This window comes from Labeo rohita, chromosome 13, assembly GCF_022985175.1.
Source record: "Labeo rohita strain BAU-BD-2019 chromosome 13, IGBB_LRoh.1.0, whole genome shotgun sequence".
Lineage (NCBI taxonomy): Eukaryota > Metazoa > Chordata > Actinopteri > Cypriniformes > Cyprinidae > Labeo > Labeo rohita.
In genome coordinates, this window is record NC_066881.1 from 3,996,380 (window position 1) to 4,013,024 (window position 16,645).

Genomic DNA, 16,645 nt, shown 5'->3' on the forward strand with positions numbered 1-16,645 from the left:
ACAACTCCCATGATTCCACGCTGAATCATGACGTCATCAAACTATGCCGTTGTTTCTTTGTTCGTTTTGAATATGCGCCCTCTAGCAGTGAAAATGTGCCTTTAATCTAAGTTTAAATTTTGCAAATAGATGTTATCCTACGTGGTTAATATATGTAACATTAATTAATTAATTAAAGGTTTATTTGAATTAAGATGGGCAAGGTGCAGAGATTAATAAAATCAAACGTAAACTGATTATTATTCAGAGTTTTTTGATTTTGGTGAGTTTGTAAAATGCTGCAATAATAAATCAGTAAAAAAGCTGACTAAATGCTATTTTGTGCCACCAAAACAACAACAACAACAACAATATGTACATGTTTTTACTCGTTACATCCTTAATCCCTCACCTCAAAATTATGCTAGGACCTGTACATAAATTGAATGAAAATCAAATGATATTCGTTGTATCAATACTTTTTTATAGAACAGAAAGCAATCTTTCCAGCTAACAAAATAATCAAAATATTAATTGGACTATCTTAATACAAAAACAGAACTGTTAATAAATTGAACACTTTTCAAACTGGCAAATAAATAGACATGGTTGACATTACTGTTATGTTTGAAAAAATGCAGATAAAAAGATACAGGATTAAAAAATTCTAAATCATTTCTTATATAGACACTGCAAAAATAATGGCAGTTTATTTATTTCATTATTATTATTATTATTATTATTATTATTATTATTATTATTATTATTAATTAATTTGTTTATTTGTTTGTTTGTTTGTTTTAATTTAAAAATGCCTTTGCTTGGTGCCACATGTGAGGTTTTAGCAATTGGTTATAAAAAATTGCAACCAAAATGTAGCACTGCTTATTAGAAGATATTGCACAAATGCATGTGCCTGCTTTAGTATTATTGAAACTATACAAATAGGTCTGAGTGTAAAATTAAATGTTATCACTTTTTACCCCCATGAGCTTAACTGAAAAATGCAAATGATATCTTTATAAAAACTAAATGAATTGACAAATAGTCTCCAGTTGCTCTTTTTCAGCAGTAATTTAACATCTTTATTATAATGTAATGTGCTGCAGTAGAGATAGAAGAATGAGAAATGTGGACAAGAGGGGACATGAGATGATTCTCAAATAATATTCATGACTTCCAGTAAATTACCTCTGACATTATTCCTGATATATATGAAGCTCATTCGTGTCAAAGTGTTCCCATTTTTCAGACCTTTTAGATGGGTATCAGAGGTTTATCAGTGGCCAAATAATAGATCCAAATGCATGTGAAACTGACAGGTGGAAACATTCTTCAAATGTCAGGGGAAAAATGTAGAAAAACAGTGCTGTCAGTTTTTTTTTTCTTCCAAAAGATATTCAAAATATAGAAAAGGTAAGTAGAAATAAAAATGTATTGGTTCAAGGAAGGATACCACTTGGGGACTGATATCTGCTGATTTATACTGTGTAAAGTGCTTCTGACACAATCCCCCTTTCAATTTAGACCTTGGAGGTGAAATGAAATATTTTTGTTTTGTTCCTTCCTCACAGGCATTATGATGGAAACAGATTCCTGTTTAGATCCAGGTATCCCTGTGAATGGGAAAAGGCACGGGAACAATTTCGCCATCAGTTCCAGAGTGACATTCAGCTGCGATCAAGGCTATACTCTGAGTGATGATGAACCCATTGTGTGTGAGAGGAACCATCAGTGGAACCATGCACTACCCAGCTGTGACGGTAGGCCATGTTGCCCTCTCTCAATTCTGGTCATGTGCAAGCTCCTCCCTATCCAGTGTAAAGATGCTTAAAAAACTGGACCCTGGTGTCAGCTTGCACTCTGTGCATTAAGCACCAAGGTGTTCAGTCTCCTTTGGTGAAGACTTTGGAGGCCCCTGAAAATCTGGGGCCCGAGGGCACTGTATGGGCAATAATCCAAGCCCACTAGGCTGCATTACATTTTTTATCAGAGGGGAAAGGGTAAACCCTCTTAAAACTCCTCTGAGATTTGAGTTCATACATTTTTGATTAGAGGAGAGGTGACTGGCATGCGCTGTTTCATAGATAACCTTAAATTGGAAGGTGGGTGAGGGGGGTAGCAGCAACAAATAATGGAAGTCCTTAACCAGATACCTACAGGAGAGTGCTCTGTAAAGCTGTTTATCTTATTTGTTTTCTGATTACAGGGATTGAAGTAAACAAAGTGTTTTCCAGTAAGGGCAATCAGGCTGTTGCCTGTCTGTTCCAGAATTCCCAATGTTCTCTTTTGCCTGCATCTTATCAGCTCTGTGTGTTTGCTCTAACAGACTTTGATTCAGCATGATGGGCTCTCATCAGAGTCTGACCTTCATTACAGACAGGACAGATACACCCCATTTGTTTGTGGGAATGTAAATACATGTTCATAAAAGATTACACATTTTCTTCCTGTCAGGCTGATTATGATTATTAAATGGAGAGTTCAGACTTAAAATTCTGATTTGTTGAGGCACATTCTCAGCCATTTTGATATGCTGGTTAGTGCACTACACTGAACGGCCACACTATTTAAACCACTGACAGGTGAAGTAAATAACATTGACTATATTTTTACAGTGGCACCTTTTTAAGGGGTGGCATATGTCATGCAGAAAATGAAGAGTCAGTCGACTAGGTAAATGAGTGAGAGCTACTCCAAAAATGGAAAGTCTTCTGGGGTGTTTCCTGTATGCAGTGGTTAGTACCCACCAAAAGTTACAAGGAAAGACAACCAGTGAACCAGTGTCAGGGTCATGGGCCCACAAGACCAGTGGTCCGATCACACAGAATATCTGCTGTAGCTCAAATTGCTTGAAAACTTAATGCTGGCCATTACAGAAAAGTGTCAGAAGCACCACAGGTATTGCAGGTTGCTGCCATAGAACGATCAGAGTGCCTATGATAACCCCTGTCCACCGCCAGATATGCATACAATGGGCATGTGAGCATCAGAACTGGACCATGGATTCTGATGAATCATTTTTTTCTTTTAGACCAGGTGGATGGCCAAGTAAATGTGTGACGTTCAGGAAGAGATAGCAGCAGGATGCACTATGAGGAGAAGGCAGGCCGGTGGAGGCAGTGTTATGCTCTATTGGGAAACCTTGGCATTCATGTTATTTTGACACGTACCACCTACCTAAAGACTGTTGCAGACCATGTACAACCCTTCATAGCAATGTGTTCCCTGATGGCAATGACCTCTTTCAACAGTATAAATGCACCCTGCCACACTGCAAAAATTGTTCAGAAACGGTTTGAGGAGGCCTTGGCCTCCAAATTTTCCAGATTTCAATCTAATTGAGAATTTATGGGATGTGCTGGACCAACAAATCCATGGACCTCACAACTTGTAAGACTTAAAGAATTTGCTGCTAATGTCTTGGGTGCCAGATACCGCAGGTCTTATGGAGTCCATGCATCAGAACTGTTTTGGCAGCATGAAGGGGGACCTACATGTACATGTTATTAGCAGATGGTTTTATTGTTGTGGCTGCTCAGTGTATATTATGCATTGTTTGGCAACCGTAAACAACCTACACAGCAATAACCCACTTCAAGTATTGCCCTGGAGTGATTATACCATGGTTTTGGGTATGCCGATTTGCCTGAAGGCAAACACAAATGTTTGATGCAATGTGTGAGCAAAATTTTAAACAGGAACGGTGCATTCCTATGGCTAGTAGTGACTATAGGACTATTAATAGGACTATTAAACTTAACATCATGAATATTAACTAGGTGATGTAACCTTCACCGTCAATCGGTGCCACAAAATACCTGTGGTAAAATGACTATAATTCGAATCTCAGTTTCCATTCATGAACTCTCCAAGTTTATTAAAGGTTGATGCTCTGGATGCTAAGGGTAAAATTTGCTTTAGTTCTATTGTATGGATCGGTTAGTTTACCTCATGAAAAATTGTGCTAATTTTGGGATAGACTGACTTCAGATTTTATAAGCCAGAACTGTCATTTGATGAATAGATTTAATGGGCCGTTTAAGGACAAAATGCTGAGGCTCAAAAATGTGTGTCCTGTCATAACCTGCACCGTATGATTTATTTTGATAAAAGCAGGACGATGATCATGGCTCAAGGACACATTCAGTATTCTGTTATTATGTCTGTCTTACAGCTCTGGTGCTTTGAGAAAAAAACAAGCTCTTTTTTTTTTTTTTTTTTTTACTGTCTCCACTGACAGACATTCTCCAGTCTGAAAATTGTCTCAGTTGTCATATCTCCTTTTGATCTTCTTACAAGTATTTTTGCTGTATCCGATGTCAACCTCTTATTAGTTAGGGTATCGCTAAACTCTGCTGCTTTTCATGTAGAAACATCTCTATTTCCATCTTTTGCATCCATCATCTTGTAGTTTTGCTACAAAGAGAGGGAGTGTTGCAAGTTTTATTATGATATTTATTTATGTAAAAATTATTTTACCTGTTCTGGATATTGTTTGTCAAGTCTGTGACCCAGATATCTGCATCAAAATGACCTGGCCTCATATTTGAACCATTGTTGATTGCATTATTTGAGTAATGAGCAATTTGTAGCACAATTAATGAAATAGCTTGGTTTCATAGTAACTTAATAGCAATGTGCTAAAAACCTTTCAGAACACCTTAACAACTGCAAAGCAGCACCATGGCAACGACCCAAAACATCTCATCTCACCGTATAGTAAAATGCTGAAACCACTCAGAACTAAACTCAGAACTAAGCAGCGCCCTGGCACCATCCTCACATTATCTTCACAAAATGTAGTTAAGCTTCAACCAAAAGAATTATTGATGGAGGATGTACTTCAAGGCTAGATTTACTCTTTTACAGGGAAAGTAGGCCATTCAAACACAAGTTATTTCTGTTATTGCTCTTCCAGCTTTGTGTGGGGGCTATATCTACGGAAAAACCGGAACCGTTCTTTCCCCTGGTTTTCCAGATTTCTACCCAAACTCTCTGAACTGCACTTGGACGGTAGAAGTGTCTCATGGGAAAGGTAAGACAAAAGAACAGGTTACTATTGAAACTACTGAAACTGATAACAGTTTGAGGCACATTGATTTTACCCATGAGGTTCCTTTCTGTGCCCTTTGAAATTACCCTTGATAACGAATTTAAAATACCTTTCAAATTTCTCTACATTTTATTACTCAGCACCATGTCGGGCAAATGCGATTCTGTTTCGATCAGTATTACGTTCCCTCTGAAGGCTTCTCAGTGGGTTGTGAGGTTGAAACAGAGATTTTGCTTGTGACTGACGGCCCTAATCTCATCTGAAACTCCCCAGGAGTGCAGCTTCTCTTCCACACGTTCCACCTGGAGGACTCCCATGATTACCTGCTCATTACAGAAGACGGCAGCTTCACCGAGCCGGTGGCCAGGCTCACAGGCTCCGTCTTGCCACCCTCCATCAAAGCAGGCCTGTTCGGCAACTTCAGCGTCCAGCTACGCTTCGTCTCGGACTTCTCCATGTCATACGAGGGCTTCAATATCACCTTTTCTGGTGGGTCGCATCGCTCATTCTGTTCATTATATTGTGCTTGAAGGCACGATTGTCATGGTGCTTACCATAATGCTTTGCTAAGCAGTCTGGAGGTTTAAGAGATATTATTACTTTGTACCGCAGAGTACAGCTTGGAGCCGTGCGAGGATCCGGGAGTACCTGCATACAGCAGGAGGGTGGGCTTCCAGTTCGGGGTCGGTGACTCATTGGTCTTTTCTTGTTTTGCGGGCTACCGCCTGGAAGGAGAAAGTAAGATCACTTGCTTGGGTGGAGGCCGGAGAGTGTGGAGTGCAGCCCTGCCCAGATGCGTGGGTAAGTGGACGTATGGTTGGATTTATTAGTTTCAAACATATGCATGTTTATTATAGAGATAGTTCACCTAAAAATTAAAATTTTGACATCATTTACTCACCCTTGTCATTCCGTATTCATAAGACTTTTGTTCAACTTCGGGAACAAATTCAGATATTTTTATATATCTTGTCCAAAAAGTAATCTATATGAATCAAGAGATTTAATTTAAGTCTTCTGAAAAGACACAATTGCTTTGTATGATTGATGTGGATTACTTCTATGATGTCTTTTTGAAGCTCGAAAATGCTGATTACATAGACTTTTATGGATGGACTAAAATTATGACAGAATACTAAAATCCAAAGATGAAAGTCTTATGGGTTAACAGTGACATGATGGTAAGTAAACGATGATACGTTTTCCTTTTTTTTTTTCCATTTTATTTTTATTATTTTTTTATTATTGATGCAACAGTACTGTTCAGGTTTGCATTTAGATTTTTTTACAATTGTTTAGGTAATAAATCAATATTAGGGTTGGGAATTCAGAATTAATATGATTAAAAAGACTGTTTTTTTTCAAGACCAAAAGAAATTGGTCTTGAACATTTGGGTGGCATTTACACACTTCATTTAGTAAGATGTAAAATGTGGTTAAAAATGCACATTTAGTTTTGTTTTTCTGTTATTCTTAGTAAAGAATGCAATGCTAAGGAACTGGAATTAAGTGAAATTACAATTTATTACGGTTTTTATTACTAACAAAGAATTTTAAAATATAGAAGGGTCTACATAAAATACTTATGGTATAATAAATGTCTCGTTCACACTTTTTGGAGTTGGTGAATAGATATTTAAATTCTTATATATGCATGGAAATGCAGATTTTTACCATTGCTACTACTACTGGGTCATCAATTCAGAGTGCATTAAATCAGTGATTTCTAAGGGTCTGTTGGCATTTTAATAAAGCTCAGGATAATTTGGCCATAAAATTTCCCATATAAGGAAAGGAGAACTAGAGTGAAATTTTAACCAGTGCATATTATTAGAAATCTGGTCTCTTCCTTTCACCCTGAATTGAGTCCATTTTACAATGCCTCAAATGCATTATTTAAATGTTCAGACTATTCCCTCATCTTATTAATGTTTTATTTATAATGGAACTTGACAGTAAATGCTCGCATTGTAGGGTGACAAAAACCTTTCAGAGATGTACCTTGCTATGATACATGAATTATAATCGATCAGATTGCAGATTGCTATTTTTTTTCTGGCAATTAAGTGGTTAAGATCATGGATATTTGTGGACGGCATTAAAACGCTGACAAAATAATTGGTTGTAATTGTGCAGTCCTCCTGTTGGACCAGGTTTTAATAGTGGTTAATCGCTGCAGTGTAATAAGAGCATGTGAGTGTGTCTTTAATTGGTCTGGTGAGCACAACAAACATTAGCCTCAAGAGGTTTGGATTATATTAGCTACATAAAATTGATAAAGGGTTGATGGGGAAATTCTCATTGAAAGAAATTATCTCTAGTTTTTGAAAGCCTCCAGACCAGAGTTTCCCGATCGATAAGGGTGCTAGATAACTAAAATGAGTGAGGTTAAAAGCTAGACACTTGAGATATTTGATTTCAGGGGTTTATAAAAATAAAAATACTGATTTAATTATTGCATTACCATTGCAATCACTGCATACAGTATGTGTATGTATAGATACACTGACCAAAATTCTAAACGCAACACGTTTGTTTTTGCCCCCATTTTTCATGAGCTGAACTCAAAGATCTAAGACGTTTTCTATGTACACAAAAGGCCTATTTCTCTCAAATATTGTTCAGAAATCTGTCTAAATCTGTGTTAGTGAGCACTTCTCCTTTGCTGAGATAATCCATCCACCTCACAGGTGTGGCATATCAAGATGCTGATTAGACAGCATGACTATAGCACAGGTGTGCCTTAGGCTGGCCACAATAAAAGGCCACTCTAAAATGTGCAGTTTATCACACAGCACAATGCCACAGATGTTGCAAGTTTTGAGGGAGCGTGCAATTGGCATGCTAACTGCAGGAATAAGCTGTCTCCAAAGGCGTTTCAGAGAATTTGGCAGTACATCCAACCAGCCTCTCAACCGCTGTACAGGGCAGATGGCAGACAGCGTGTATGGCATTGTGTGGGTGAGCGGTTTGCTGATGTCAACGTTGTGCATCGAGTGGCCCATGGTGGCGGTGGGGTTATGGTATGGGCAGGCTTATGTTATGGACAACGAACACAGGTGCATTTTATTGATGGCATTTTGAATGCACAGAGATACCATGACGAGATCCTGAGGCCCATTGTTGTGCCATTCATCCACGACCATCCCCTCATGTTGCAGCATGATAATGCACGACCCCATGTTGCAAGGATCTGTACACAATTCCTGGAAGCTGAAAACATCCCAGTTCTTGCATGGCCAGCATATTCACCGGACATGTCACCCACTGAGCTTGTTTGGGATGCTCTGGATCAACGTATACGACAGCGTGTTCCAGTCCCTGCCAATATCCAGCATCTTCGCACAGCCATTGAAGAGGAGTGGACCAACATTCCACAGGCCACAATCAACAACCTGATCAACTCTATGCGAAGGAGATGTGTTGCACTGCGTGAGGCAAATGGTGGTCACACCAGATCCTGACTGGTTTTCGGAACCACCCCCCCCCCACCCCCCCCGGACCCTGCCAATACAGTAAAACTGCACATTCTAGAGTGGCCTTTTATTGTGAGTGGCCAATAATCATGCAGTCTAATCAGCATCTTGATATGCCACACCTGTGAGGTGGATGGATTATCTCGGCAAAGGAGAAGTGCTCACTAACACAGATTTAGATAGATTTGTGAACAATATTTGAGAGAAATAAGCCTTTTGTGTACATAGAAAAAGTCTTAGATCTTTGAGTTCAGCTTATTAAAAATGGGGGCAAAAACAAAAGTGTTGCACTTATAATTTTGGTCAGTGTACATACAAATATTAATAAAATGCTAAATTAAATGTGTGAAAATGCAATTTTATATCCCTGACCACATTTAAAATGGTGGTCCCTTTTAATTTTTAATTTTTTTTTTTTTGGTCAGCCCAAACTAATTACTGACTAGTATCCCCTGGCACAAAAAAAAAAAAAAAAAAAAACCTTCACTTTAGATTCATTTCTCCCCGTAGTTTGTCTCTGAGGAACTGATACCTTTTTAAAAAGTCTGGATACCAGGAGGCCATTGTTGGAGAGTTTTATCTTAAGTTGCTGAGCTCAAGGTCTTGAAGCAACATCTGCTTATATACTTAGAGAGTCGCTGGTGCAGAATATTAAACAGAAGGACATCTGATCCTAACACAGCAGTGAGCTTTCGTGACCAGCAACTTGCTAATGCATAAAGGCCTCTATTAATTAGTATTCCTCTGAAGTTGTTCTCGCAGTGATTCATCAAAATGACAAAGACTTCCAGACGGTACAAAACCTTGGCCTAAAATTGGCCTGTCAGTAGGAAATAGAGTAGCAGCTGTCAGGGCACTACAGGCTTCAAGGGAACCCAACTTGTTTGCTACCAACACCGAGTTTCCCACAGCCACATGCAGCTTTGATAAGTTTGCGCTTTCTGCCCTCAATATGTGAACATTTGGCTTCTCACCAGTTTATTTTTTTTCTACCTATCTTTCCCATCTATACCTCCTGGGTTTGCCTAGCTGAGTGTGGAGCCACTTCTGTGGGCAGTCAGGGTGTCCTACTGTCCCCCAATTACCCAGCAAATTACGACAACAACCACGAGTGCATCTACCGCATTGAGACTGACAGAGGCAAGGGGATTCAAATCACGGCCACCACCTTCCAGCTTCACGAGGGAGATTTCCTCAAGGTAAAACGACCAACATGAGTCATTTTATATCACAGTACATTATTTTTAGCTGGATATTTATATACTAGATGAATATTTAGCTGGATATTTATTTTACATACTAGGATAAGACATCTAATTTTATTTATTTATTAATTTGTTCAATCACTCATTAAAATGTTATTATTTTATTATTATTCAATTATTTAAACTGTAATTAAACAGTAAAACTGATGCTATAAAGTGTATAGTTCAGCCTCCAAAGGCCACATCAGTTGAATTCTATGTTAATTTGGTCAGTTGTGGCATTGCAAACACAAAATAGAGTTTCAAGAACTTTGATGAAGTTCGGTGATTGCAACACCTCTGCAATACTGTTAACATGTAACAGTCTGTAATCCATGAGAGACCAGCAAATGGGACTTGGAGACACCATTAACTATTCATAGATTAATTTACGTTACAGTGCTCAAGGCACATGTACCATCACAGAAGAAAGATGGTCCCTTAAGACCAATAAGGCCACTAATTAAGTCACAAATGAAGGATAAGAATGAGGTGCTTTTGTTAATTCCAAACACATACATTTTTGTCACGGTTATAGTGATTCTGTTGCAATGATTCATCAAAATATTGTTTGTCAACATTTCGGGATACTTGAATTTAATCTGTCAGCAAATTAGACTTGTATACCTGGAAAGGTTTGCAAGATATATAAGGAAACCGCTATTCCCTCACCGCTAATGTTATTGATTGGTTTTGGCCGTTTTAGTTGATTTCAGCTGATTTTAGAGTCTGTTTTATCAGTTTGCACCGTTGTAGACAATCAGCGGAAACAATAAGTCTGTCCTTAGACCAGTAGCCCATTCTGCACATGCAATTTGGAATCACATGATATTTTCCATTAAGGCTTGAAACAATGTCCTCCGCCACAGAAAAGTGGAAAACTGCTGCTTGACATTGATTTATGACCTTTAATATTTTTCCCTATGCCGCAGTGTTTCTCACCCTCTCTTTGCAGAGGTTATTGTTTCAAAATATGTGCAATTTTGAAAAGCAGTTACATAATTCAGACACCAAAAGGCAATATTTAGAGAAAACATTTTTTTTTTTTTTTTACACATGTATTTTTTTAACACAAGGTATATTATCAGAACAAGCAGTTCTGAGACTGACTGCTAACAAGACAAGTTGAGTAAACATTCCTGCTTCTTTGGTTTTCATAGGTTTATGATGGTCAAGATAGTTCATCAAGACTCCTGGGCAATTTTACAAAAAACGACATGTCTGATGTCATCCTCAACAGCACGTCCAACCATCTCTGGATGGAGTTTAACAGCAATGGTACTGGTACCAGCAAAGGATTCAAGTTGTCGTACAGTAGTAAGTTGAACGAGATGCCAATAAAGGCTCCATCCCCTAATCACACACTAATTCTTTAGAAATGGCTACAGAAGTTCACAAATAAAGCTTTATGTATAAAGCAATTCTTTTAATTAATCTTTTAAGCAACTAGTATTCACCTATGCTTGGGTAAAATCTCTTGCTGCTTAAATGTTTTGTTTGCCTGTCACTCAGTATAAAGTCACAATCAATATACTGACACTGTCAGATAGTAAAAAAAAAAAAAAAAAAAAAAAAAACTATAAACACTGACAAATCTAGTTTCATTTTGTTTAAAAATGAATGATGGTTTCAGGATGGTATCAAACTTTTTTCAGCTCAATCTATTGAATTGTCACCACTGTGAGACAGTAATTTGATGCCTGACTGCTGACATTTTTGACAATATTTTTATCATATCATATTTTTCGTATCCACTAAATGCAGTAACCATTTTGTATTACGTTTTCGCTAACTATTGAAAGACTTACTTAAACTGTGGCAAATCATCTTTTTTTTTGGATTTGTTTTTTAATTTTCTTCTTTTTTTTTCATTTTACATAAATAAATAACAAACAATCAAACAAACATACATAATCATTGTCATTATTATTATTATTATTATTATTATTATTACACTTACAAACACACATTCTGACAGTAAATGCATAAAAATCAAATATTACTACTCTATTTACAAGAAAGAATGGGTAGAAACAAAGACAGTAGAGACTCAGCATGTGCAGGATATTACGGTTGTAATTGCTGGTCAGAGACAGCCTGATAATATCCTCATTATCCACTCCTCATTATTTCCTCGTTAAGACTACCACCATCTTCCCAGCCAAAAGAAGGAGAATAGTAAATGTATTAAAAACATCTCTGCAGGTTTATTGTATTCAGATACTTTTTTTTTTTTTCCAAGCCTTTAGCTTGAAATATTCCTATCAGGAAATTTGAAATATCAGGTAGAATGGACAGCATGTTTGAAAGAGTGATCTTTGAGTTGAGCATATGCTGTGTTGGTATTAATTTGAGGTGGGCTCCTGGGAGCTGCATTGGTAACTGTTGTGAGCAGGTGTAGCTTTTATTGCATCACCTTTATGTCATTATTAAGCAAGAGGCTGATCCAGCCTGCCAGGGGGTTGATTTCAGGTGGCCAGATGTCTTTTTTACCATCAAAATTGGCTTACCTTGATCCTGCCCCTCTACAGGTTTTGACCTTGTCAGATGTGAGGAGCCGGGGACACCTAATTATGGCTACAAAATCCAAGACGATGGCCATTTTGCAGATACATATGTTTTGTACAGTTGTAATCCTGGATACACACTGCATGGAAGCAGCACATTGACGTGCCTCAGTGGAGACCGTAGGGTGTGGGACAAACCACTTCCATCTTGTATTGGTGAGTTCACAACATCAACAATTAAGCAATTAATTTACTTTGATAAAAGTATATATGGCTTTCTAAAAACATAATCTGTACCCATCTAAAGTCGTTTCATATCTAGTGTTGGTGTGGCTGTACTTTGCAAGAGAGTGGTTCTTTTCACATTTGATCTTTCAAGTGAATGTTTTTTCTCCGCTATTAAATGTTTGTCAGGGAAGAGCTTGAGTTCCTATCCCTCACGAAAACCTGTCAAATAGTCTTTTAATTGGTTGTCAACATCTGTCATCACTTCTAAATCTTCAGTGAAAAGCAGGTGAAAACTCAGTGTACTGGAAAGAATAAGCATCAAAACAAGTCTTTGTTACATTACCTAAAAAACATTCTGATACAAGTGTTATGAAATTTAGACTTCAAGACTTTTTTAATGAAAATTAAAGATTTGGTAATGGAAAATAATTGCTATAAAATAATATATTCATAGAAGTGGTATGAAATTAAAAGTAAAAACTTGAATAAATGAAACAAATGAAAATTAAAGATTTCGTTTTGGGGAAAAAAATAAATAAATAAAATAAAAGTGTACCCTATACCATATATTTAGCTTGGATTTATTTATTTTTTGGTTCAGCAAAAAAATTTGATAGTAAAGTTCAGCTGTTGCACCATTCACTGCCCTCTTCCACTCATGTAACAGATTGTAATCCAAGAGAGATCAGCAAATGGGACTTAAGGAAAGGAAATTATATGAACTATTCATAACTATTCAACTGTTCGTATTAATTTACGTTGCAATACTCAAGGCACATCACAGAAGAAAGGTGATAAAGTTTGAACATGTTTCCCAAAGCTGATATTGTATTCAGTATTTCAGTATGTAGAGTATGCAAAACCTCAGGGCTTTCTTTTGCTTTATATTAACCAGAAAGATATTGCTTGCATCTTCTGGTGAACCTGGTAAGAGACAGCATTTGACTCTGTGGAGGATTTGATAGTCTGATGACTTTAGACATAAACATTGCAGTTGAAGTTGGACATATTTTTGAAAACGAGTAAAAAGTAAAATGTTAAAGGAGAAGTCCACTTCCAAAACAAAGATTCACATATAATGTACTCAGACCCTTGTCATCCAAGATGTTCATGTCTTTCTTTCTACAGTCGTAAAGAAATTATGTTTTTGAGGAAAATATTTCTGCATTTTTCTCCATATAATGGACTGATATGGTGCCCCAACTTTGAACTTCCAAAAGGCAGTTTCAATGTGGCTTCAGACGCAAATGCGGTTGTAAAAGATCCCAGCTGAGAAAGAAGGGTCTTATCTAGCAAAATGATCGGGAAAAAAAAAAAAAAAAAAAAAATGTAATACTTTTTAATCTCGAACGCTCATCTTGCCTGTATCTCCCTAAACTCTGTGTATTCTGACTCAAGACAGTTAGGGTTTGTCGAAAACTCATATTTTCTCCCTCAAATTCAAAAATCATTTCAAAATCATCCTCCATCGCTGCAGAAGTGCCAACCCAGTCTTTGCAAAGTGAACATGTAAAGAAGATCAGACACCCTTAACAAAAAAGGTAAAACACTGATATAGGACGATTTTGTAGTTGAGAGAGAACATGAGATGGGAGATTTTCGACATACCCTATCTGTCATGAACTGGAACAAAAACAGTCCAGGCAGAGTAAGACAAGACGAGCGTTTGAGATTAAAAAGTATATACATTGTATTATTTTTATTTTGTATTATTGTATTATTATTATTTTTATTAAATTAACCAATCATTATGCTAGATAAGACCCTTCTTTCTTGGCTGTGATTGTTTTAAGCCACATTTAAACTGCATTTTGGAAGTTCAAAATCAGGGCACCATATCAGTCCATTATATGGAGAAAAATGCTAAAATGTTTTCCTCAAAAAACGAAGAAAGACATGAACATCTTGGATGACGAGGGTGAGTACATTATATGTGAATCTTTGTTTTGGAAGTGGACTTCTCCTTTAAAAATATTAAATGTGCTTATGATAATGTAGTTTGGCAGGGGTAGATGATAAGAGCAAAATCTTATTTCACGATAATATCACAAAATAACTATTTTTACTTCATGTTTGTTATTAGAAATAAGAACAGTAATACTAAGTTCTTAACAATAGGTGAAAGATACAAGCAGTGCTTTGCTAGCATTTAAGTCAGTAATACAAGCGAAATTGAATAAGCAAAAAAAAACAAAAAAAAAACAATACATGTATTAAAATAACTTTAAACAGTAATAACCATATTGCAATATAAACGAGCAAAATCTGTATTGAACGTTTAAGTAAAGGTAGTATATTTATGAAAATATAAACTGTGCTATGAATTTATGTACAAAACTAGATCTTTTTGCAAATGGATGAGTTGGAAAGTAGTGAACACATGTCCAGCATACATGCAAATTTCTTTAAAAGCATCCCAAAATGCACCTCATAAAATTGTGAATGTCCAGAGTGAGCAGAGCTAGAATCTATACCATGAAGAAGCTCAAAATATAATAGTCATAATAAAGAATTAGTACAGTAACTCTCCAAATATTTGACCTTGAAGTATTATGTAAATACCTTGGTACATTAATTGAGGACCTTTATATTAAGTACCCAAGTTTATGGTGCTGTACTCTGTGACTTCCTGGACATCCACAAGGTATTGTAGTGCGTTTTCTACAACAGGGTGGGATACTAAGTGTGAACTGAATGCAAGAGTGTCTTCATACTGTAATTCTGATGAAGAGAGCGTCCTTACAAGACTCAACTTTAGTAATTGCATGTAAGACCCAAGAGCAAATAAAGTGCTTGGAGGGGGGGGTGGAGAGATGCTTTCTTACAGCTTACTGTGGTTAGAATGAGGTAAATGCTTACTCTGTAGGCCCAGCCCTGTATACTTACACACAGAGTATTTTATGATGGACGTAGTCTTTAGCATGCTGTACTCATTCCTTAATTAAACATTCTTGAGTAAGATGTAGTTTGGGAGAATGGTGTGGAAAATGGAGAATATTGCCTTGAGCCAACATTGTACTGAATACATTTATTTGAATTAGTCGACATAAACCCATTCTCTATTTTCTCTGCTAGCTACATTATATACATAATGGCTAAAATACCCATAGTATACTATAATTTAACGTTAATGCACCCTAATTTAAATCTTCATATTTGGATTAAAATTTAATGCTTAAGTTTTTAAAATCTCTCTTTGCTTACACTGCTTCATTGTTCGCATTCAAGATGTAATCTTCAGCTATGATGTCATCTTATATTTGCACACAGACTTTCGATTGGGATTCTTCCTAGATTTATATGCATACTGAATTGTCATTTGTGTCATATCAGTTCATTTTGTAGTCATTTGTAGCAAACTCAAACTTGATTTATTGTTCTGTTGCTTGCAAGCACTAATATTTCCTTCTGGATATGCAAATTCAGTTAAAGACCTTAATTCTTGTGTATGTGTGTGTGCAGCCGAGTGCGGAGGACACATTAGCGGTGCCACATCTGGACGGATTCTGTCTCCTGGTTACCCGGCCCCCTATGACAACAACCTTCACTGCACCTGGTCCATTGAGGCGGACACAGGCAAAACCATCAGGTAGGAAAACCGGTGCTTGCAAACCATGTTATGTTTTTACCACCACTCCTTTAATTTCCATATAATTCCCATACAACCTATAAAGGAGCATGGTGATTGCATTTCACCCCGCTGCGCGGCCTACTGCTGGCTGGCATCTGTTCCTACAAGTGCATTACCGTTACACAGAGGGGGAGGGTTAGTGAAAGGGCAAAAAGAATAGAGACACAAAAAGCGATAAGCCAGTTAAGCCTTCAAAAATGAAGCAAAACTCAGGTAAGCCAATTCGGTTGATCCGTTTAAGGAGAATATGGCTTATAAAGAGCAGATAAAAGGAGGCGTTGTAAGAGTGAGATGTAATCCATACCATCGGGCTTGAGTCATGTCATTTACGTGCTGCAGGTATTTAAAGTACTTCTATACATACAGGGTCCAGAATAAATGCTCGCCATGCACCGAATGCCAGTATAAATTGACTTTGGCGAGCAGAGTATGTGAGTGGAGTGGAGCAACAGCAATTTCCCCTCCGTGCTCAAAGTGTCTGTAATCACTCCGCAACAACTCCACTCTATCTCTCGCTCCCAGCT

The 16,645-nt window shown here is 37.2% G+C and overlaps 1 protein-coding gene across 2 annotated transcripts in view; it reads left to right on the forward strand.

Moving 5' to 3' along the window:
* The window catches only part of csmd1a (CUB and Sushi multiple domains 1a), a 500,785-nt gene that overhangs the window by 367,552 nt on the left and 116,588 nt on the right, over positions 1–16,645 (forward strand). For both annotated transcript variants that reach the window (XM_051125525.1, XM_051125526.1), the window contains exons 18-25: positions 1,554–1,742; positions 4,901–5,017; positions 5,309–5,524; positions 5,648–5,836; positions 9,541–9,710; positions 10,916–11,072; positions 12,287–12,478; positions 15,953–16,079. In XM_051125525.1, coding sequence (XP_050981482.1) covers positions 1,554–1,742; positions 4,901–5,017; positions 5,309–5,524; positions 5,648–5,836; positions 9,541–9,710; positions 10,916–11,072; positions 12,287–12,478; positions 15,953–16,079 — 1,357 coding nt within the window. The remainder of the gene's footprint in view (positions 1–1,553; positions 1,743–4,900; positions 5,018–5,308; positions 5,525–5,647; positions 5,837–9,540; positions 9,711–10,915; positions 11,073–12,286; positions 12,479–15,952; positions 16,080–16,645) is intronic.